Source organism: Camelus dromedarius, chromosome 1, assembly GCF_036321535.1.
Source record: "Camelus dromedarius isolate mCamDro1 chromosome 1, mCamDro1.pat, whole genome shotgun sequence".
NCBI classification, from domain to species: domain Eukaryota; kingdom Metazoa; phylum Chordata; class Mammalia; order Artiodactyla; family Camelidae; genus Camelus; species Camelus dromedarius.
In genome coordinates, this window is record NC_087436.1 from 71,264,846 (window position 1) to 71,290,422 (window position 25,577).

A 25,577-nucleotide genomic window follows, 5' to 3' on the forward strand; every position below is an offset into this window, starting at 1 on the left:
AAAGAGGTCCAAAAAACTGTTGAAATGTTTAAGTGTCTTTCAGTATATGGAGAAAATTATTTATGTAAAGTGCCGAGGATGAGAGCCAAGCTGAGAGGGAGCTGGATAAGAGATGAAGTGATAAGAAGAAAGCAGAAGACATATCCTTCACAGAAATTTGGCAACAGTGTGATGGAAAAAAGTACCTGCAAAGGGGCAAAGGGCCCAAGTTCCAGCCAAGTATTTATGAAGACAGAGGAGACCTATACCATCCAACTGCACACTCTCTGTGTCTCCCACTTAAGACCCATGAGCATCTTCATGAAGGTTCATAAAGAAGAAAACAGCCTTCAGAATAAGAAGAAATGGAGTGTGTGGCAGGTGCCATGGTGACTAGGAAGGCAAGCTCTACATCACAGATCGGGAGCACCCCACAGCCTCTTCTGTGCTGGATGCCCCATTCCCGAGTCCCATTCCACGACCACCCCCAGCACTCAGACTACGTAATGAAGTCCCCTCAGACCATCAACAGGGAATTTCATTACACAGTCTGGGTTTGATAAACAGACATCTGAGGCAATAAGTGCTCCTTCTGGATTCCCTTCCTTGGAATTTCCTCCTATGAATTACAAAGGAATTTTGACACTGTGGGTCTTCTTGTCTGTCACACTGGCTGTCCCACATAGAATTTCAGTTTTTACTTTCCTGACAAATGTCAGTTGAAAGCTCCTTTTGCTCAGTTTAAAAAGTACCTGCAAGACCACCACTTTTTCATCAAATGAAGAATGTGGGGAAACATTTTTAGTAATTTTTCTTGGGCAAGGTACCTAACACGTCTGAGTTTCAGAATTAATGACTCATTCATTCAATCGATATGTATTGAAGACTTGCTCTTTGCTGGTCCCTGTGCTAGACCTTGAATAAACAATATTGAGCAAACAAGAAAAACTGGGGTAATTCCAGCTATTCTATGCCACATAATTATTGGGAGAATCAAATGAAATAAGGCATATGAAAGAATTTTGAAAGCCATCAAGATATATACCGTGGAGCAACTCCTTGTCTTGTGTTGTCCAATACAAGAGCAATTGGGCACATACAGCTCTTTACGTTCCAATTACTTAAAATTAAATAAAACAAAAACTTCAGTTCTTCAGGCATACTAGTCACAGCGCAGTTGCTACCTATGGCTAGTGGTTACCATATTGGGAGCACTGAAGTAGAAAGTTCCGATCATCCAGAAAATTCTATGGAAGAACAATTTCCTAGAAGCTGAAAGCAGAACACAAGGGTGAGCATTTGCATGACACCAAAGGGAGAAGAACAAAAGCAATGCTGCAAACCACACGCTCAAAGGAAGATGGCTGGTGGTTCTTATAAGGTTATAAAACTACCACAAAGGGAAAACGTGGTCATGATCAAAGAGCAGTCAGAGAGAATCACTGAGTATTTGGTAAGTGTCAGGAATTAAAACCAAGTGCTTGATATCATATCAGATTAATCCAAAGACAGTCCCTTGAAGTAAGGAGTAGTATTTTCTCTGCCTTGTCTATGAATAAACTGAGTCACTGTTAGGTTAAGGGACTTGACATAGGTCACAAAGCTATTTAATGATAAGCCTTTGGGCTAAAACTATACTAAAGGAAAAAAAATTTTCACCACATCAATGACAGCTAAGACATTGAATCAATCTGTCTGGAATAGTTATTATATAAAAAACAAAACAAAACAAAAAAAGCCCCTTGAGGTAATAATGACTTATACACGTGCTCTTTTTACTTTTAGTTATTAATAATAATCTCACCACCATATTATCACCATTATGTCTCTACTTAAATTTTTGTCTTGCTTCCTTAGGAATGTTTCCTTTCTTCCCAGCCATTAAATCCTGGCACCCTTCCTTATCGACCAGGAGACACTCAAACACTCCAGCCTTCACTGATATGCTAAAGGCGCATAACATGTTTTCTAGATCAGTCATTATAAGGCTAATTGTATAATGATTTAGTTTAATTGTATGTTTTTTTAATCAATCAATTGGAAAATTTACTATACTTTATGGGAGAACGTATATTAAGTACCCAGTAAACAAATAAAAATAATATATTTTGTGTCAATAATACGCTAAGTGTTTGCCTAAAACTCACCATTAATAATTACATGTTATGTCTTCATACTTTTTGAAGGCATAAGCTATAGACATTTATTCTATCTCTGATAAATGTTTTAGTCTTCTTACAAATCACCTGAAAAATGTGAGCTTTTTTTCCCTTCTCAGTGAGATAGGAAATAGTAAGGATTGTTAAAAAGATACATGTTAGATAGTCTTGTATCCAAAAAAAGCCACCTCTCAGACTTTCTGATGTCTTCAGTGTTCTAAAGACCCAGTTTGAAGATCTAATTTTAAAACTGGCTCAAGAGATCCTATTCAAATGTTTGAGTCTGTTTTTACAGGATATCCTTGGCTAACTCTACTCTAAGAAATTTAACACAGTTGGACTGTATTCTTTTGGCTATGAAATACCTTTCACAGGAATGGCCATTAAGGTGGGGTTACAGTACGTGTGCAAAGTGGGTGGAACAGAGAATGTGTGTGACCCTCTCTTTATGCAAGATGTTCTTACATCAATCAAAATATATTTTTGGAAACAATCACATATTTTGCCTCTATACCTAGAAATATAAGGGATATTATCAATGGATTGAATACCGAGCACTTACGGTCTCCCCTTCCCTTTAGTTTTTATGCTGTCTATCACATTTAAGTTGTTCTTTTTCAGCTTTAGTTACTGGAGCTGGGGACCTAAGGTAAGGGACTTCATGACTGGTCTTATTTTTTCCTTTGTTATTGCCAAGAATTGAAGAAGACTAAAACAGATGACCTCCCTATTTGTACTGAAGGAGGGTTGGACATGGTACCTCTGTCACTTTCAACACCATCATTCTATCTCTGGACCAAAAGTTAGAAGAATCTGCAAAAGTAAGTAAATGGGCTCATGAGGACTGCATTAGTACTACTATCCTCTGACTTGCATAAAACTCACTTCTTGTTTTAATCATGTCATAAATAAAACTTCAGGAGTCTATACTCACAGAGAATAAATTTGATTTCTTCTTTTAATCACAAATAAAATACTGGGGAATTTGGGAGAAAATTCTGTATTTGCAAGATATTAGTTGGAAAAAGAAAATAATCATCAAGGAGGATTAAGGCTCCAAATTTAGACGTATAGACACTGGAAAATTGAGAATTCCAAAATTCTCCTAGTGACTCAGGATACCAAAACCGTATTTGTGATGCATTTAAGATTACAAATCATGAGGTAAGGTATACTTGAGTTATAAAGATAAAATTTATTTTTTCTGACATTAGTCCATTTTAACCTTTTTTTTTTGCCATTTTGCATTTGACATCTTATCATTTTTCATCCCAAATTACATACATGAAAGGATAGAGGGTATACAACTCTGACAAGAGCCCATTCAACAACCTCTTCATATATGTAGTTTCTGCAACTACAACAACACGGAACTACAACAATGTGAACCACAGAAATACGGCAATTTGTGCTATGGAGGTGATATTTGGAAAATAAAAGCATTCTTCTCTGCCTTTGTGCATAGATGACTCACTAACCATCCCCAAGCACTGTCTGGGAGGCTGGAAAGGGAAAGGAAAGAGGCTGCTGGACACTAGGATTGTTGCATCAAAAATATAAAGAGACTTAACATTCAACTTCTGGAGTCCAAATAAGCTTTGTCAAAATAAAAGAGATCTGTAGGCTAAGAGAAAAGGGATTTTCTAAATCCTCTTAGTTCTCACATAACAAACATATCAACGTTAGGTCTAGTGACCAGAATACAGAGGGTTTTTACTTTTTTGTTTGTTTTCATTTATGTTTTCCTCCTATGAGACAAAGTCCTGGCCATCATAAGTCTTAATCGTGAGGCTAAGAGCAGTGAGGAAAAAACATTTAACTGGAGGAAGAAAAAAGGCAAGCTTGGCCCTTTTGATCTTGGACTGCCTCTAGGACGAGGAAACAAATAGGAATGAGGAGACAGTGATTCCGATTTCTTCCCAGTGCCCTTCAAGGCCAAGTCTCAAAAGAGAAGGAACATGGTACCAAAACATACTGATCTCTGAGGACTTCCAAGGGCCAAAGCCTGTTCGCCTGCTCTACTTGGGGGACTCGGGAAGGAGAACACATCTTTTGCCAGCATGTCAATCCAACTGCAGCCAAGGAAGCCACGATGCCCCTTGGTTCCTGTGCTGTAAGAACAGCAATATCTGAGTTTCCTAGGGAGCCTGTGGAAAAGGGCTGCTGACCAGCATCACTGCAGTTCCACAACTGGAGCTGCAGGTGGGCCACATGGGCTGGGGAAACAGGTGTCCTAGCCAGAACTCAGGGTGTCCGGCTGCATCGGTGAGAGAGGGCTGGACTCAAGTTGAGAAAAACGGGCAGTGAGGGCCAGCAGAGCTAGCAGCAGCCACGCAGGCAAGGGCATGCCCGGTGAGGGCCACTTGGCCAGCCAGAGGTGCCCATGTACCAGTCAACGTGCAAAACTTCTGCACGAAGTCAAAATGTGATGCAATCTACATTTAGGATAGCTGGACTCTTTTTCTCTCCTGCCTTTTTTTTTCTCCATGAATATTTGTAAAGAATTAACTTGTGCTCCAAAGTCACCACTCTAGTAATAAAAGGAAGGTCCAGCTTCATAATTTCTACTGCTTAGAGCAAATTCTTGGATTCCCATTTCCTTGATTTCTATTTGGGATACAAAACTTGAAGTTAATTCAAGTTATTTGAGTTGCTTTATCAAAGTTGTCATAAGGTCACAAAAGGAAGAAATGGAGAGGAGTGAAGGGCTTGTGGACACTGTGACTTGAGGTCTGAGGCTCAGTATAACTGGGCCATTTAACTAGGAAAGATAAAAAGTCCAAAAGAGTTGGGATTTCACTCAAGAATAAAAATCTGAGTGGTATTGTCCACTCAGATAATTTTGTCCAACATCAATGCTTATATATTTCAAATCTATTAAAATAACCCCAGTGTATATCATAAATGTTCATTAATAATTTGTAGAAGTCTGAGATGACAGGATGTTAGAACACACCTTCCATAAATTTAAGAGGAAGAGTACTACTGAGTGACAGTGTTCAAAAAATGCCCAGGGGGACTCAGATGACAGTAACCCTGTAACAACTACAAATGCCTCTGCTGACTTTTCAAATGTTGTGTCATCACAGAACAGAGAAGGATGTTGAAGAGACAGAAACAACATATCCAACCTGGTTAAATTAACTGTGCCTCCTTTAAACATAAATAGGCAGGTGCACCTGCACACCTAGCAGAGATTTCCCTAGGACTTCCCTCTAGACTCAAAAGCCAAGCCCAGGGCCACCGAATGAGGAAGGAGAGTGTTTATTTGCATCAAATTTCTATATTGGCTTTAACTATATATGTCAACCAAAACTGGGAATGAAGAAATTAAAAGGCTGTCCTAATACCTTAATTTCTTGTTACTAAAAGGCTCTTCAGTGACATTTTATTAGCTGGGGCACAAGACATTAAAAGGATCTGCTTTCCTCATTCATTCATTCATCTCACCCAAAGAGGCTTAGACACAGCTTTTATCCCCTTTGTGCCTGAGGTTAGACCTGATAAAACTTGAAAACATGGAAACAGAACCTGCCAACGTGCTAAAACAGAGGACTGAAGTTAGAGTGCAAAAAGTTTTAGTACCACATAGACATTATTCTTAACATTTAAAGAGCACACAGCAATGTATAAAGCACTCTCCAAAGAAATAAAGCCTTCCACAGGTATTGTGTTAAAAATACTTACAATTAAAGACTGTCCTTTGGACAAGAATATACACAAAATCTTAGGATGCTTGGTATTATTCATCAGAGTTCTGAAATAATGAACAAATATCTCAGCACAGAATCAAAGAACAAGTTAACGTGGAATGGCATGTAAGTGGTTACAGCTGCTGTGAAAGATGAAAAACAGAAACAAAAACAAAACCCAATTTGAACCAATGCCTCTTTTCAAAGATTTTTTTTTTCCAGCTAAGTAGTAAGGTACTGGGAAGTGATATAGGAATATGCTGTATAATTGCATATCTACTGTAAGTTTTATATTATCATGTACTGAAATGGCTCCAGTCATTCCTAAAATAAATCTTTCCATCCTATACAAAGTCTTAACTTCAAGAACTTCCATTAAGGATTTTTAAATTTAGATATTTAGACTAGATGGATCACAGATGAAAATTGGAATACAATTTATGGTATTTAGAAAGAACAAGTATTCAGCTTCCTTTGCAAAACCATGTATTAAAGAAGCGTTTATTTTGGCCAGAGTATAGCCCTTACATTTCAGTTCATAGTCCTCATAATCTAATCTCAAACAATTTTCAAATCAAAATACTATTTTCTGTTCTATACTTATTTTTCCCCATTGTTCCATTTCTCTTTAACATATATTACTAATCTCTACTTCATCTGCCTGAAAGTTGCCCCTCAGGGAGACAGGGGTAAAAAGATCCCATAAAGAGAGGATATAGATACACACTACAGTATATAAATCAGATAAACAAGGTCCTACTATATAGCACAGGGAATGACATTTAATACCTTGTAATGGCCTATAATGAAAAACAATATATAGGTGTAAATTAATCACTATGCTGTACACCAGAAATGAACAACACATTGTAAACTGACTATACTTCAATTAAAAAAAAAAAAGAGGATTGAGAATAACACACCTGAATCCTCTGCAGGGATGCAAGAGCCCCCACACACATAAGCAATACTTATTTGCAGAATACCAAATGAAGATGATCAGAGGCAAATAGCAGTGATCCTCATAAATAAATTTCATATTTAAAGTTAATCACTGATGATTTAGAAAATAAGCAATGATAAATACAAATAAAATCAACTTTACAGAAAACATCTTCTTTGAAAGTATCAATCATACTAGCTCGAAACAGAAACAATGAAGCCAAAGATTACTTAACCTCCAGAAATAAAGTCCTTACACAAATGCTTCCTTCCCACTTATTAATGTGAAAGTTTGTAAGATACACGTGTAAAGAACATAAGCACAGGCTTTAAAATGTGTTTAAACAGGCACGCTTGGCATGGGCAGAGTCAAAATGTACTTAGTATTTTACTAAAAATAGGGTCTATCCCTCATAAGCAAAAGCAGTGGATGAATAAAACCAAACATTGAGTATATTTTGATAATTGGATATATTTTATCTTCAGAAAGAGCAAACACATTTTAAATACAAACAAAAGTTTTTTCTTGGTATGAACTGTTCTTTCATGAGTCAGTAATTGATATAGTTACTTCTAGCAGGCAATCATTGAAGAATCAATATCACCTCACACCAGTCAGAATGGTCATCATTAAAAAGTCCATAAATGATAAATGCTGGAGAGGGTGCGGAGAAAAGGGAACCCTCCTATACTGTTAGTGGGAATGTAGTTTGGTGCAGCTATTTTGGAAAACAGTATGCAGAGTCCTCAAAAGACTAGACTTACCATGTGATCCAGCAACCCCACTTCCGGGCATACATCCAGAGGGAATCTTAATTCAAAAAGATACTTGCACCCCAATGTTCATAGCAGCACTATTTACAATAGCCAAGACATGGAAACAGCCTAAGTGTCCCTTGACAGATGACCGGATAAAGAAGATGTAGTATATTTATACAATGGAATACTACTCAGACATAAAAAAATTATAAAATAATGCCATTTGTAGCAACATAGATGGCTCTGGAGAATGTCATTCTAAGTGAAGTAAGCCAGAAAAAGAAAGAAAAATACCATATGATATCACTCATATGTGGAATCTAAAAACAAATAGAAATGAACTTATTTACAAAACAGAAACAGACTCACAGACATAGAAAACAAACCTATGGTTACTGTAGGGGAAGGGGGTGGGAAGGGATAAATTGGGAGTTTGAGATCTGCAGATACTAATGAAAATATACAAAATAGATAAACAACAAGTTCATACTGTATAGCACAAGGAACTATTTTCAATATCTTATAGTAACTCATGGTGAAAAAGCATATGAAAATAAATATATGTATGTCCATGTATGCCTTAAATATTGTGCTGTATAACAGAAATTGACACAACATTCTAAACTGACTCAACTTCAATAAAAATATATATTAAAAAAAAAAAGAATCAACATTTACCTAAGTTATCTAAATTAGCTTTAAACCCTAAGATAAATTAACTACTTTTGATTTCACTTCAATCACCCAGATATTATATCTGAAACCTCACAATTCTCTTTCTCCATTAATGCTGTACCAATAACTAAATAGTTAACCAACGACTCTGAATTCCCAATACAGTTTGTGTATTTCTATATTCAACACTTCATTAAAAATATCTCAGCAATGTTCTCCTACAGCAGTCTACCCAAGCAATAGGAATAAAAGCAAAAATAAACAAATGGGACCTAATTAAACTTACAAGCTTTTGCAGAGCAAAGGAAACCATAAGCAAAACAAAACAACAGCCTACGGAATGGGAGAAAACATTTGCAAAAGATGAGACAGACAAGGGTTTAATTTCCAGAATATATAAACAGCTCATACTACTTAATAAGAAAAAAGCAAAACCGATCCAAAAAAAGGCAGAAGAACTAAATAAGCAATTCAAGACATACAAATGGCCAATAGGCACATGAAAAAATGCTCAATATCGCTAATTATCAGAGAAATGCAAATCAAAACTACAATGAGGTATCACCACACACCAGTCAGAATGGTCATCTTTCAAAAGTCCACAAAGAATAAATGCTGGAGAGGCTGTGGAGAAAAGGGAACCCTCCTATACTGTTGGTGGGAATGTAGTTTGGTGCAGCTATTTTGGAAAACAGTATGGAGATTCCTCAAAAGACTAAAAACAGACTTACCATATGATCCAGCAATCCCACTCCTGGGCATATATCCAGAGGGAACCTTAATTCAAAAAGATACCTGTACCTCAATGTTAACAGCAGCACTATTTACAATAGCCAAGACATGAAACAATCTAAATGTCTCTCGACAGATGACTGGATAAAGAAGATGTGGTATATTTATACAATTATACAACTACTCAGACATAAAAAATAATAAAATAATGCCATTTACAGCAACATAGAAGACTCTGGAGAATGTCATTCTAAGCGAAGTAAGCCATGAAGAGAAAGAAAAATACCATATGATGTCACTCATATGTGGCATCTAAAAAAAAAAAAGACAAATGAACTTATTTACAAAACAGAAACAGACTCACAGACATAGAAAACAAACTTATGGCTGGGGGGAAGAGGGTGGGAAGGAATAAATTGGGAGTTCAAAATTTGCAGATACTGACTGGTATATATAAAATAGATATACAAGTTTATACTGTTTAGCACAGGGAACTATATTTGATATCTTGTAGAAGCTTATGGTGAAAAAGAATATGAAAATGAATATATGTATATTCATGTATGACTGAAGCATTATGCTGTACGCCATAAACTGACACAATATTGTAAACTGACTATACTTTAATTTAAAAAACACAAAAAAATTCATTAAAAAATATGGAGTTACATTCTATAACACTTCAATTCTACTTTGTATAAAAACTCCTTTTGTTGTATCTATCCATGAAGAGATAGAACAGGCCCAGTAAGACATGTTAATAAAGGAAATAAAGTATCATTATCCTTTATGTCTCACATCTGAAGATCTTTACGCTTCACTCTGCTTCTTGATTATTTTATATAGTAATTTAGGTTTCAATTGCCTTGTCAATAATTATTATAAATACCAAGATGATGAAATATACAAAACCAACCTGAAAAGGAATTCCATAAATATGATTGGTATTTCCATATGAATCCAATGGTAGTAGCCTTGACAAATAGCTGACCTTTAGATTACATAACTAAACTACGCCGCTGTGAAACATTTATCATTTAACACCCACCTAGAAGAATTTTGCTATTTGACAGATCTTAATGATTTAGTAATGTTATGTTTCAAGCTTCATTTAATAAGAAAACATCTGCTAAAATTAATCTCTCTTGGATTTTTTTTTGTGGGTTACAATGCCCACCCATGTTTCTCTTTGATTGGGGCATAGGTCATGAGAACTTTCAAATACAAAGGATTATAGTACCTGCTGATGTGTCTACAGATTCAGGGAAGGACTCTGTGCCTAGGAAGTTCCTAGTGTCAGTAAAGTAAGGAATAGTCTTCCCATTATTCTAATTTTGCTTCATGGCTTCATTCCCTGGCAACCAGGAGCAACTCCCAAATCATTTCTGACTTGTACATGTTTCCCACCTGGGACAAAGACACTCCTTCACAGCACCATGACAACCACACCAGCAACACAAGCACTTGGGTTCGTGCAGGAAAATGAAAATCCTGAAAGGAAGCTAGGAGATAAAGGCTTACTATTCCTTGTTTCCCACTGGTAGGAAGTAATTACAAAAATTACTTTAACACAAAGCTTTTGGTGAATGAATAGTTTGTAATTTGAAGGGAGAAGCCTAAGGGCCTAGGGATTAAATAAAAAAATATGAAAAGCTGCATGATGTCATACAAGCACAGACCCCTCCCTGCCCCCAAAAGAGACTGCCTACAGCAAACTTCTTGTTGATGATAATGTAGACATTCTTCAGAGATGGTCAGAAGTATATTTTGGTTTTTATCTGAGTTTAGATCGATGACTGATTCAACAGCGGAGGTGAACTTTAGGACCCTTTAATAGTTTATTAGCTATGTTGTTACCAAGTAATATTTCAAATCAGTAAAATATAAAATAATTTTGTCCAACCTAAAGATGCCAGAATGGAAGTGGTTTCCATACTCCCAAAGCAGAAATCAGAAAAAGAACTAAATTCAATTCTTCCCCATGACGAAGCAGACAAGTTTCTTTATCATAAGCATGCCAAGTTTATATTTGTTGCTTAATGAAAAGGATGGTGTTCCTTTGCCAGAACCTGGCAGTGCTATGTGTTATGAATACCTGCCAGTTCTGCACTGGAAGAGATTATTTATATTGCCAAATGTAAAACTGCTTTAGGTCTTATTCTTAAAAGAGTAATTCTATGGCAGAGCACTGTATCTGTAATTTTACAAGTTCAATATATTTTTAAACAGCTATTTAATATGTTTCCACATTTCAAAAACAATATAACTTCCTACTAAGAGTCAAGGAAAGAAAATCTGTACAATATATGGGAATGGTTGAGGCTTTTTTGTTGTTGTTGAATTATATCATGTAATACATAATCTCAACAGGTTCAAAGCTGTGACTTTTATTGGAAACCTAGCTAAATATTTTTAAAGATCAGGAATCAAAATAGATGTTTGCATTCAGTCAAGTGGATTAACTTAGGGTTCTTAAGTATGGTAGAAGAACAATTTTTGTTTTATTTTTATTTTTTTAAGGATATAATGCCTTCTCTCCTATAGTGATAGGTAGCAAACATATTTCATGTGCTCCCAAACTTGTGCAATGTTCAATTTCTGATTCTCACGGATACAGAGTTGGGAATGAGAGAGTAGAAGGCAGGCAGAGACATTCTAAGCATCCATGAGACAATAGCTGGCACCTGACTCCCCAGATAACCTCTAAACATCCCTACTACGACAGGTATATAAGGACATTCTTTGCAGTGACTTGGGGACATGAGTATGAAAATATGTTATGCATTTTTTAGTTCATTTGCTGTCCATTGGCTCTTTTAACTTAATATATCCAAAATTATACCCACTTGTCATCTTTCATCAAGACTATTTCTACTTCCCATTTGAAATATTCAAATTCTCTAGTCTTCCAAATTAGGAATCTGAGTCAGCCTTGATTATTCTTTCTCTCTCTCCCACCAATATCTACTCCATCAAACAACCCTGTCAGTTTTACATCAGTCTCAATCAGTTTGGCCCTTCTCTCCATCTCACCTAGTTCAGATCATAATTGGCTTTAATTTAGAGCACTTGCAACAAATTACAGACCCTCAAATGAATGACAGTTCTGAATTGCTAAGCTGACAAAACAAGAAATGTGACGAGGCAATCACTGTGACAACTAACAAAATACAGCAGAGCACTGATTTACAGGGACTCTGCTGATGAAACTGTGCGGTTATAAGTGCCTTTGATTATTGTTAAAACTCCTCCTGATGACTTTCTGGCAGAGAAATTTATGAAGACCATGACTCTCAAATATCTCTCTTTCTAACAAAGTCTAATCTTATGTATTTTATTCCTCTTCCTATAACTCTGAAGAGAGACCTCATGTCTCCTCAAATAATAACCTATGTTGATCCCGATAAAGAAGCACTATTTCATATGGTGCTGCAGTTTTAATTTATAAATCAATGTACCTTTCTAATCCTAGATCTAGTTAATTCTACATTTTAGAATGATGGAATAAATTATAGAAATATATTCTTAACTTTAACTACTTGGAAAATGGTTAGTCCATGGAAAAGCTTGGCTCACAGTCCTGTAACCAAGAAGTTAAAAGAAGAATCTAAAAGTTATTGTATGGTATTTCAAGTTCTGAATCTGAATCTCTTTTTACCTTAGGAAGATATTTACACTTTTAAAATCTTTTAAAATACATAGTTATAATTTAAGACTCTCTAAAAGAGGTAAATTGATATCACCAGAAAACCAGTTCTATCAGAACTGCATAAGTAAGGAAATAAAAATTGTTAACCTCATACTAGAGTTTACATGGAATATTCTAAGAGAACTGAATGGTTCCATTTTGGTTCAAGTTTTAAAGTAACTGAGAATTAACAAAGGAACCCCTTTTGCTTTGACCCATGACTGTTGAAAACCTTTCCAAAATATATTACTCCAGGTTGTGACCTACCTCTACTATAAAGTAATCTATTTGCAATTGAAAAACTCAAACAGCCTTCAGAGTCTGCATTCTTTAAAATTATTACACATATAACCTGAGTATATTGGTATTGATGTTACTGGAATTTATATTTTTAATAATTTCCTAAAGTAATGTGCCAAATTATCTTAATTCCATCCTATTCTCTTAAATTTATATACCTTGACTTCTAAATTATTTCCCCTAGTCTAGCACCTAAAATATAATAGATATTAAACAATAGTTTTTGCAATTTTCTTATTTCAAGAAAAAATTAATCTTCTCCCCTATTAATACCAGGCTACTGATATTTATAGAAATACTTTCAGAGATTGAAATGGAGCAGTAGGGTAGTTTGGTGAAACTAGACTAGGACAGGTGGAGTGAATGGAAGGACAGTCATAGAGACTGACCTGATTTCCAGTCCTCCAAGACCATTCCATAACATGCGGGCTATGCTTTCCTAAAAGACGTTTGACCATTTCCTCAAAAGAGGTATTAGACATTATTAACACATAACAATCAAGACTATAGGAAAAGTACTGTATCTTACTATCCTTTGATCTAATCAGTCTTCTGATTTAGAGTGACATTTTTAAAACATGAAATATTTATAAATGAGAATTAATGGTAATATATTCACAACATGAGGGCAGGCAATATCTAACTATTCAACTTTAAGAAAACTCCTAACATACAAATCTTTTGCACAAAATAATTAATATGAATAATAACAATAATACCAGCTAGCATTAACTAGGCACCTTTTATTGTTGAGGGCTACCTTCAGCAATTTGCATATATTATTTCTAATTCTGATTACAATTGTGCAGTGTATTTTTATTCTCTAGTCACAGATAGAGGAAAGAAAGCTCAAAAAGGTTAACTACTAATCTAAGGTAACAGAACAACTTGAGGTTGTAAAGCTGTCACTCACACCGGTCTATCTAACGGCAAAGTGTGTTTTCATTCTATTACACCACAGTGACCCTCTGGGATAGGCACACGTTTCATACCTCTGCATCTATTAATATAATCCTGTTGTTTCAAATCAGAAATTTTTCAAAAACTTTTCAGGCAATATTAATTTTAAATTTATTTTAAACTGTACTATCCTGTTAGTACAACACAGTAAGAGAAGCTGGTGGCATCTGAAAATTAGACTAATAACCAGGTAACAACTCTCAAAAGACACCATTAATTTAGAAGACAGATGGCCACTAAATTAAGACGATTATTTGTATCCCTGATATTTCCTTAAGGGAAATTTCCATTGCCTTTAATTCAGAAAGTTGGCTGGGCAAAAGAAAGTACAGTTGACCATTAAGCAACACAGGTTTGAACTGCTCGAGTCCATTTATACATGAATTTTTTTCTATGCTAAACATGATCCGCTGATCCATGGCTGGTTGAATCCGGGGTTAATTGAATCTGTGGATACAGAACCTCAGGCATGGAGGGCTTGTGTATGTTAAGAGGCAGACTATAGATTATACTTGGATTTTTTACTACAAGAAGGGTTATTACCCCAACCCCAACACTGTTCGAAGATCAACTGTATGGACTTTTTGAGATTTGGTTTAAAAAAAAAAACATAGATTTCCAAATTTCCTTTCTTCTCCATAAAGGGAACTTCTATACCCAACTTATAAAAACATCTCTAATGCCAAGTTGCTTTCAGATTTCATTAAAACAAACAAACAAAAAACCCAAAAATAGAATATCTAATATGCCATAATTTACTTGACTTTAGCAGTCCAGCCTACCTTGTAATAAAATTTGACAGAATCGTTCAACTCATGTGTCTCTTCTACATTGTAAAAAGCTTTGCAAAATAGACAAATAGCATTCTTAATTTCAAATGTATCTATCATGCTGGTCTTATAAAATACAATTCTTTGCCATATCTCATTTTAAAAGTTTTAAAATAATATTGATAATGCATAATTTAGATACTTCTGAAAGACACAAATATTTTCAAATTTTAACATGTTAGAGAAAAGATCGTTTTAATGTGAAACTTTAAAAGAGATCATAAGTAACAAACATTTGGGGATACAATAAAGCACTGAAATAAAATAATGCCTATAACACAGTCCTCCATGCATTTTAAAAAAGGCAAGCCATATTTCATGATTAATAGATATAAACTTCTTTCACTATCTCCACATTATAGAAGAGCACATGACAATCACATTCTCTTAATTGATGGGAGAGTGTTTGCCATAGTGTCTTAAAATCATAGTTAATTATTAAGGCTTGTCAAAGATGCCTACCTCTGTAGTGGAAGTCTTGGGACATGTCTACGGGAGCCCGTTCTACTGCTGATCTCTTGTAGACAACGTGAATCCTTCCTTTTTCTTCTTCCATCTGCTTACCTCTTTCCAAGGGTTCAATGAAATACTCATCATTATCACTTTTTATCATTCCAGCCTAAAGAAAGCATAAAATGTGTTAATTTTAAGAGAAATACCTATCATCTCTAGCTCACAAGTTCCCTTTTAAGTGGCAAGAATACAGTTTTTGAAAACTGGTGGTTTTTCTTTCCACTTTTGGTTGTAAATTTAAAGTGGTTAAGTGACTACTAAATATCAGTTACTCAGATAAAGTAGAAATTCATATATGGTAGGAATAAAAAATTCACATAAGATAGAATAAGAATGTCATACAGGGTAAGAATAAGAAAATCATACAATCTATATATTCCATTAGACTGTAAAAGAACTACATTTATATGTTCTGCTTGGTATTTTATCTCTAAAAAATATTATGGGGCACATAAATTCAAGAAACAACTCTAATTTCCCATAATAACCCATTGTGGAGCTGCTGTCCATGAAGGCAAGGTAGTTTTTTAAACTCATCTACATCTCTCTGCTATCCCACTACAGTGTAAGAGGAATGAGTTCCATGGTACACTCAGTACACAAGGTTATTTCTGTCTTTAAATAGCCTCTTAAGTTTCACTGGAAACCTCACATTTCTAATATGTATTTATTTTAAGAACTAATTCACATTTGTCCCGTATTAATCTAATTTCATGATTTTACATATTTTTTCCCTCCTCAAGCCTCATCCTTTTGATTGAAAATGTTATTTTATATTCAATTCCTTCCTTCTACCTCTTGAGTGTTTTTTCTGACTCTTTCATCTTTTGTTTATTTAGAAAACACCAGAACTATACTGTTGAGTACTATAGGTAAAGAGAAATGAAATGATGACTTTGTCTGAAATTCATTCTTCCTTAAGTATCAAGTCCACATTGCAGTCAAATAGTTATAGCTCATATTCCTAGTGTAAAGGTCATATATTAATACGTGATATTCATTTAAACAGCAGTACACTTTTTGAAAATAGAATTGAAGAAATAATGTATTAATGTAGAATTGTAGTTATTTTGAAAATATGTATCACACCCAAGGCATATTTTCTTCTGAGGCCCTTATTCTATATTTTCAAATATAAGGTCACTGGCCCTCACAGTACACAGGCAACGGGGGAGGGGGGAGTGATTCCCACCCCTTCTAACCATTGATCTAATGGCTCTACTGTTCTGTGTCAAGCAGCACAGACGTGGAAGGTAGGTATGTTTTGCCAAACAGCACTTGTTTTTAGCAAATGTGCCTACGACTATAGCTTTTGTGATGCATTTGAACCTGGCCCCTCATTTTCAATCTGATTTCTCCCACCAGATACACTCTGTCCCTTTCTTCCCCCAGGTAAGCCTCACAGGGAATTCTTAGAAGCTATGGTGTCTCCATGTGCCATTTCTACACCTACCTAAATGTTGTGCATATGCAAACAGCCCTTGAACTTATGTGATCATGTCTTACAAAGAAACACCACTACAGCTCCTTCACAATGTTTAGTTTTTACCCTCTTGAACAAACTTCTGGCCTTCATTAAAAAGAACGCTGAGCTAGTGGGCATTCCATAGTAATGCTGATCTTCCAGACACAACTCCAATAAATTATAATTATTTTGAAAATATGTATCACATCCAAGGCATATAAATCCAGTATTTGGAGTTGTGTTTTCATCTGGTCAAATTTCCAACATTTTTCTCATGCTTTTCAATTGTCATTTTAATCTCTTTAGCATTAGTGTCATATTCCATATCTCTTTTTACCAGTAATTTTCAACATCACTTATTTGCCCTGCTCAGGCATGAATGGGTTAATAATGCTCATAAAACATACCCAAGCTAAGTATAAGCACAGCAAACATATAACAAGTTAACTAGCAGTACCATATCCAAGGCTTAACTGTCCAGCCTCATTACTAACGCCATCTGTTGGTGGGAGGCAGTGTTAACTGGCTTTATCATGGAAACACAGGTCTGCTGTATATCTAAGTTTATATATTGAAGTTTATCAGTATTCATCTTTTTTCTAGTCTTTTCTTTGCCCCAAATCTATTCAGGCACCATGTCCTGTAAAGTCTCTTGCATTCTTCTTTCATCCCTCTCTTTCCACTGCCATTTCCTTAGTTACAGACCTCATCACTGCTCATCTGGATGACAATTTTACCTCCTGTCATGAGACTGCCTATAGATCACGATTCTCCCAGATGAGTGCCTAACCCTGGGTGGAAACAGTGGTCACCAAAGCAGCCAGCAACTTCTGGGCAACAGGCAATGGCTACTGGGGACACTTGAAAGTCATAGGGAAGGGAGTAAGGATTAGCCCACATGCTATTAAACTTTTCTACGTATCTTCTATTGCAAACATTCAAATCCCAGGCCCCGTGATGTTACTTTCCCCACCAGGCCACAGGTAAAATTTAACACAGCAAATCCTCCTTCTTAGAAGGCAATGGAAATTTAAGCGAGGTTGAGGGAGTATCAATGGTAAGACAAAAGCTGGGTCACATAACCTCCAATAACTCCATGGACAGGAAATCTGAGAGCCTACCCTCTTATTCATCAATTTAAGCAAAGTTTAATGAAAAGAGTACTTTATCTAAAGCCTGTACTAGATATCTCAGTAAAATAAAACATTCTCAAAGACATGGTTCATTTACCCTCCAGTTGAGGGCAATCTAGTCAAATAAATGAAATATATGCCTGAAGGTATTCAGTGAGGTATGTTATGGGAAGTCTAGAAAGCAAGCAGTTGGTTGAAAATCAAATCAAGTGAGCATCTTTCCCCACAAGCTTAACACACATAGCAAACAGTCCACAGGAGCTGCTGATTCTCCATCCAAAATTATCTAAAATCTATTTCAACTGAAATCACTCTAGTCCCTATAGGAACTTCACTTTGGCCACTGCTATTGTTCAGTCTCACATTTCCACATAGCACACTATTTTCAAAAAACTAGAATGTGGTAATAAATGGACTGAACACATAACAGCTCAAAACATCAGGTGCTTCCTTCTTGCTCACATAAAAGTTCAGCATGGTTCTAAGTCAGCTGGGGGAGGGCTCTGCTCCACACAGCCATGCAGGTGTCCAGGCTGACAGTGGCTCTGCCATCTCCAAACGGGATCCCAAGGACACCCAGTCAGAAGGAACGACAGCACAAGGAAGCCCACGTGGGAGGTTTCTACGAGCTGGTCCAGGTCATTTCCACCCCCACCACTTACTTGCACAGGGAGGGCACAGTCACAAGGCTGGCTCATAGCCAACTGCAAAGACAGCCAGGAAATGGAATCTGGCTGTGTGCCCAGGGAGAAAGACAAATGGATTTTGAGGAACAGATGGCAGTCTCAACCTCAATAAGATGGTGTCACTCCGTCACTTACCACACTTCAGTTTCTTCCCATTGCACTTAAAGTGACACCCTCCACCATGGCCTTCAAGGCCTGCATCACCTGCCCTGCCTGTCATGCTCAAGCTTCGCCACTCCCCCTGCACTTACAGCACCCCAGACCGCTGGGCCTTTGCTCAGTTCTGATTTTCTTTTGATAGTCCCAAGCTCTTTACAGCCCCAGGCTTTTGAAATGCCAATGGCTCTGCTTAGAAGGCTCCTTCTCCACCATGCCACACTTCCCCTAGCTGGCAATTTTTTATTCTCCAGGTCTTAGCATATGTATCGTTTCCTTAGAAATGATCCTCTGACTTCCTCATTCCCACATAGATTAGGTGCTCCCATCTGAATTAGGGCCCATCTTAACCAATCATTCTGACTCGGAGCAATGTGTTTTCTCTCATGGCCCTTAACACAAGTCCCAGGTTGCTTTACCTAAATGTTACCTTTATTATTCTGTCTCCCCCTGGCACTGTCAGGTCCTGAGAAGGACTAGTGTCTCTTCACTCCCCTTTGTCTCCTTAAGTGCCAGCACAATCGCTGCATAAAATATGCCTTCAATACATATTTGATGAAAAATGACATGAATAAGTGGTAAGGGGTGGAAGGAGAAGCATTTTTAGAGGCTGTGATGATCTTCAAAAGGTGGGAGGACTGCCATGCTGGTGGTGTGAGAGGAGGCATTAGACGTGAGACAGCTCAGGCTTGAGCAAAGGCTGTCCAGTGCAAAAGCCCAAGATACGCTTGAGGACAGTGGGTAACCAATTCATTCAGAGCAGAGTCTGCACAGGGCAGTTCTGGAAAATAAGGGCATGGAGGACTTGTGTCACCTTGCGTCTGAATTTTAATGAAGAATGGAGACCAGCAGCAACAACTATGGTTGACCAGATGGACTAAAACAAGGCAGTGTTTAAAAGATTTCTCTGATGATTATGTTCCAAGTGGAAGAAAGTCCAGAAAATAAGCAAGCACGAGGCTAAAATAAAGTTCAGGTAGCAGAGGATGTAATGGCAAGAGAAAAAAGAATGAATTCAAGAGTGATTACAGGCAAAAATAAATACTTGGTGCCTTTTAAAACGTAAGCTTCTCTGCTTACATTTAAAGCTGCCAAGAGCTCCCCTTCCATGCTTTAGAATAACCAAAGTTCTTAGGTAGGTCACTCAGCCTCCCCTGCTCTCAGCACCTCTACCTCTAGGGCCTCGTCTCTTTACTCGCGCCCTTGCTGGTTCCACTTCAGCCACAGAGGGCTCCTCGATGATGCGCGACACCCCAGACAGTGCCCTTATTAAGGCCTTTGAACCAGAAAGGCACTTTCCACTTGCACTTTCCTTTCGTGGGATCTTCTTCCTCAGAATTCCACATGCCTTACTCTTTCATATCTTCTGGTCCTTGCCTAACTTCCCATGACGCACACCCTGACTACGCACCTGCTTCCCCACCCAGCACCTCCAAGCCCTCTCGCTCTGCTCCATCCTTCCCATTGTACACACTGCTTTCTAACACACTAGCCAACATAACCATTTATCATGTCCATTGTTCACTGTCAACGTCCCAACAGTCTCCTGGGAATAGGGATGGTCAGGTATTACTTTTAGTCTACTCTGTTCACTGTGTATCCCAAGTGCCTAAAACAGTGCCTGGCACAAACTAGATGCTCAATAAATATTTGCTGAATGACAAAATGAGAAGAAAAGAAAAAGGAAGAGAGGAAGGTGCGATCCAAAATCACCCCTAAATTTTGAAGTTGAGTGACTAGGAAACGAATACTTTCATTCACAGAAACAGAAAAGCTAAAATGGAAAGCTGATTAGAAAGGCAGAGAGAAAATTAGTTTAGTTTTAAGCATGTTCACTTGAGGTGGTGGTGAAAATGCCCAACACGCAGTGGAGAAATGCAGAATTGTTATTCAGAAAAACTGCCACAGCCAACAATGCGTCTTCTCAGAGGCAATAGCTAAAATTCTTGAAAAAAATAAAATACAGAAAAAAAATTCACAAAGAGATTTGAGGAAGAGCCTATAGAGAATCTTGAGAAATACTTCCAGAATCTTAGACTATTACTACATAGGAAATTCCTAAGATCTGAACTGAAGACCATGGCCTTCAAGGCCCTGCATGGCTTGACACTGTCTCTTTTTCTGGCTTCTCCTAATACTTTATACCTTGCTCTTTCTGCTGGAGCCACATGGTCCCTGGCCCCACTGGCACTACCCCCACTTACATAAATTAGCCTCCCCTTCCCTCTCTATCCCAGCCTTTTTTACTTCAAGGCATCACCTATGTGATTGTCTGTCACCCTTTTGGAACATAAACTTTATCAAGCATAGACTTTGTCAAACTCACTGCTGTATCCCAGGGTCCAGACAGTTTTTGGCTCAAACTAGGTGCCTAATATTTGAGGAAGGGTAGATGATGAAATTAATGTAAGAAATGGACAAGTGAAAACAAAACATCTTAGAAGGAAACTGAAAAGGGATGGCCAGGGAGATGGGAGGAAAACAGAGTAGAATGTCATGGGCATCTAAATAGGAAAGAGTTTCATCAAAATAAAAGTGACTGCAGTGAAGAAGACACATAGAGTGAAGACTGCGAGAGGTAACCAGACACACACAGAGTCTAATTAGAGTAGCAGGGCTGAAGAGGCAGTGGAAAGAGCAAGTGGTAAAGCCAAATATATTCCAGACCCTAGACTATTCAGAACCGTTGTAGGTAGATTCTTCTGCTGCTCTTCCCACCACACTATGTTGCCCTCAGTCGCTACCAAAAATGGAGTGACTATTTTTTAAAGTAATTGCATTTTTTTACAATCCAAATGCCCATCAACAGGAAATTGGCTTAAGAAGATGGGCTATATGTATGCAATAGCATATTACTCAGCCATAAAAAAGAATGAAATACTGTCATTTGCAGCAACATGGATGGACCTGGAGAATATTATGCTTAGTGAAGTAAGTCAGACAGAGAAAGACAAATACTGTATGATATCAACTTATATGAGAAATAAGACAAATGAATCTATATACAAAACAGAAACAGCCTCACAGACTTAAAAAACAAACTTACGGTTACCAAAGGGGAGAGGAACAGAAGGAGGGACAAATTAGGAGAATGGGATTAACAGACACAAACTACTATACATAAAATAGATAAGCAACAAGGATTTACTGTATCGTACAATGAAATACATTCAATATCTCGTAATAACCAATAATGGAATGCAATTTAAAATACATATATATATATAACTGAATCACTTTGCTGTACAGCTGAAACTAACACAATATTGTAAATCAACTACACTTCAGTTAAAAGAAAAAAAAAGGCACTCATGCTTTTAGATGAGACTGTCCCATGTAAAAAATCATCAGTACCAACAGTTAAGTAGTGAAGTTTCTTTTATTCACTAATATATTCATTTAGGTAGTCATGCATTCAATGAATATTTTTGGATGCTCAAAGATCATGCACTTTTATTTATTATATTAAATAACTCACACTCCTGCCTTCAAGCCCTATAGTTTTATTTCACAGTATATAATGGAGTGACTGAAAGGAATAAAACCCAATATATATAAAATTAAGAAGTCTCAGACCATGACATTCTAAGTACTACTATTATTTATAATGCTTCCAGAAATTTACAACTCTTAAATTATAACTTAGAAATATTTAGAAATGTCACACACAAGATTACATATGGTGCTGAAGGATTCTGTTTAAACAGATGCAATCACTTCTAATCCATCTTTAATGTTCTTTAACTGATGTACGGTATCAAGACAATACTTCATAAATTTCCCTTTATGACACAAAGCCCTCCACATTTACCATTCTATGATCCCATGTAAAAATACAGAAACTATTTATGGTATTTCTCAAACTACTTTCCAAGATTTAGCACAGATTAATTGTTTAAATATTTACTATGTGTATTTACAGCATTAAGCACATTGTAGTAAATATTTTATTATATTTTAATTAAATCTTCATACAATCCCTTTGACATCAGTTTTCAGGGGATATTTATAAAACAATGATCTATGCTAAAAAGCCAGCTGCATAAGTCCCCTCTCATCTGGCAACTCTTCCAGCTACATCACTCAGCTTAAACACTGCCAAGAACCAGAATTAAGCCAAATAGCTTCTGAGCATGGAAACAGCTATTACAAAGGCCACCCTCCTTATTCACTAGGAGGGGTCCTCACAGCTATATTTGACACCCAATTCTAATAAACCAGGTTAGATGGTTTCCTAATCCGCATCAGAATGTAAATGGCCAACAAGGGTAAGGGGTGTGGGGTCCAGGGAGCTTCAGATGAGATAATGTCTGTAAATGCTCTTTGTAAGACTGTAAAGCACTACAGCAAATGTAAAGCTCCAGTCTCTGCATGTCTGTAATAGCAAACAGCAGTCACCAAGAAAAGACTAATTCGTGTTCAACTTAGTTTAAAATGAAAATCATATAAAAGACATTTTAAAAAGAATTGCAACAAAAATTACTAACCTTTTCTTGAAAATTCTGTGCTAGATATTCTAAAAAATCTTATGCTATGGAAACATTCTATTTTTAATTGTGACACTTAAATGTCATTTTACTGTAGTGATTCTCAAATCTATTAAGGAAGGAGAGGAGAGCTAGATAGCTTTTTTTAGAAGGCCAAGAAATATGTGCCAAATAATGCAATACATAATTGAAGCTGAGCTAACTCAATATCCATTATTTTGTGCAAATTGATTATAATCTTATACTAGGTCATACCATAGAAAAGCAATAATAAGTTTCAAATTTCTAGTTTAAGTTTGAATTAAGCTAGTTTAATTAAATTTAGTTTAGTTTTGAATACCTAGAAGACACACTGAGAAAATTTTATATTAATGTTGTGTGTATATGTGAGAGAGAATAAATGTAAAATATAATATTCAAGAAAGACTATAATTGTACTTTAGCAGTACAACAACTCCATCTTAGCTCACTAAGGTTCATAAAAACACATTTTGAGAATTGTCATTTTACTGTGTTGCTTCCTTCAGCATTTATTCTGTCAATGTGTCAATAAAATACATTGCCTAGTTCCATTTTATCATTAGAATGGACAGGTATTATTATACGAGTATGATTTTCATGTCTTTCCTGAATTTTGGTTAGAATTTCAATGACACCCTCAAAATTTCGAGAGAGGAGGCACAGGAGAAGGCAACGTAGTTGAGAAGTGTTAGAAAATGGAATGAGGAGAACAGACTCAAAAGCTGTATTTGTCAAACAAAAGCATTATTTCTTTATTTACATAAAGAAGCTTAATTATTTGGAATGCATTTGGATAGAGTTTACGAAGAGTGAGAAGTAGCTAAAATATCCCTGAAGCCATGCCATTGGTTTCCATAAAGTCTTCCCTTGTTCTAAAGCCAGAAGTAATTTTTACTCTTTTTGGACTCCCAGCATTTTATCTATATTTCTATGGCACTTACCATAGTCAATCTTTTATTATAGTTATTTATGTCAACTGTTCTACTACCTGGAAATTAAGAGATGTTGAGTAAGATGTCAATTGAACTAAAAAATAAATCTGATCAAATTCTGTACTTCTATGTGGGTTTGGCTGGAGTTTCATTCAACAACGATCCCTTCGGAGTGACTTCTGAATCTCAACAGCATCTAACATAATCCCCCAAATTGATGACACTGAATGTATATTTGCAGAATCTTCTCTGTGAAGGGAGTGAATAGGCCCTCTAGTCAGGCAGGTGTTAGAGCTAGAGTCACAAGTTTAAAAAAAAAAAAAGCCATTTGACTGAATAAATCTTGACTCAATTAATTGCTAAAGCAATTGGGTCTAACCTTAACCAGTGACATTAGACATCGCCATTTCAGTTCCTTTATTAGACAGCATAACCTCCAAGCCTCTGCTGCCTGATTCTTATCAAAATCTAGGTTACAAGAAATAAAATTCTAGGAAGATTTACTGAAGGCTAAAGGATTTTCTAGACATCTGGTTTAATTGCTTTATTTTCTCTAATCTCCGTTACCAGCCCCTGCCTTACCATTAAGCGAGGCCATCATTATTTGGGCCACCAATAAGACTGTTTTCATTCAACTATGTAAAAGTGCCAGAACATCAGCCTCTGATGAAGATTACACAAAAAGAGCCCTAGGAAGCTCGTTAGTGTAACAACAGTATGTTTGCTGTTGAGGACCTCTCTCAATATCATACTCTGTTTGCTATGTTAGCATCAGGGGGGAACAATCTCTCAGATTTATTAATAGGAACAGTTTTGCCTCTCCTGAGAAACAGGTTCATTTTTATTTTACAAGCACTTTATATTATATAATTAACCAATATCTGTGAGAAAACTCAGAGTCCAATTTGTATTCTACCTTTAAGATAATCTTGTGCCATGAATCCTTGGAAACTGAATTTTTCTTGGGTATTAGTTTTCCATTTTCAATATTTTATTGTGTGAATGCATATAAACTGCCCTATATCTTTATCATATTGAAGAAGGTAGGTACTTGCTGAGTTAAAGCACAAGCCCTATATACTTCAAGGGAAAACAAAGACACTATGGTTTAATTTGCAACAGGAAAGCATATTGCTCTAGAAATGTGTAAATTATCGGATTTAAGTGTATTAACAATGTTTAGCATTATTCAATACTTCACAAGTATCTGAGTAGCCCTCAAAAAGTTGAGGCTAAATTATTTTTATCATTTTTAGCATGAAATGTGACAGCTCATGACTCTAAATCTTGTTTTCCTCTAATTTCTTAATGATTGATGTTGTACAACATAAAATATAAGTATTAAATGCATTTATTTTTAATTTGGGTGATGATTTTATGTAGCTGTGAATTCCATCTATATTAATAAATATGCATACCCAAGATATAACCTCATGAATCTTGGCAGAGGGCTTATGTGAACCAAAAC

At 36.4% G+C, this 25,577-nt stretch overlaps 1 protein-coding gene across 1 annotated transcript in view; it reads right to left on the reverse strand.

Annotated features, from left to right (window-relative positions):
- The window catches only part of ADAMTS3 (ADAM metallopeptidase with thrombospondin type 1 motif 3), a 241,526-nt gene that overhangs the window by 117,313 nt on the left and 98,636 nt on the right, over positions 1-25,577 (reverse strand). The window contains exon 4 of the mRNA XM_010982707.3: positions 15,179-15,335. Within this exon, the coding sequence (XP_010981009.1) occupies positions 15,179-15,335 (157 nt within the window). The remainder of the gene's footprint in view (positions 1-15,178; positions 15,336-25,577) is intronic.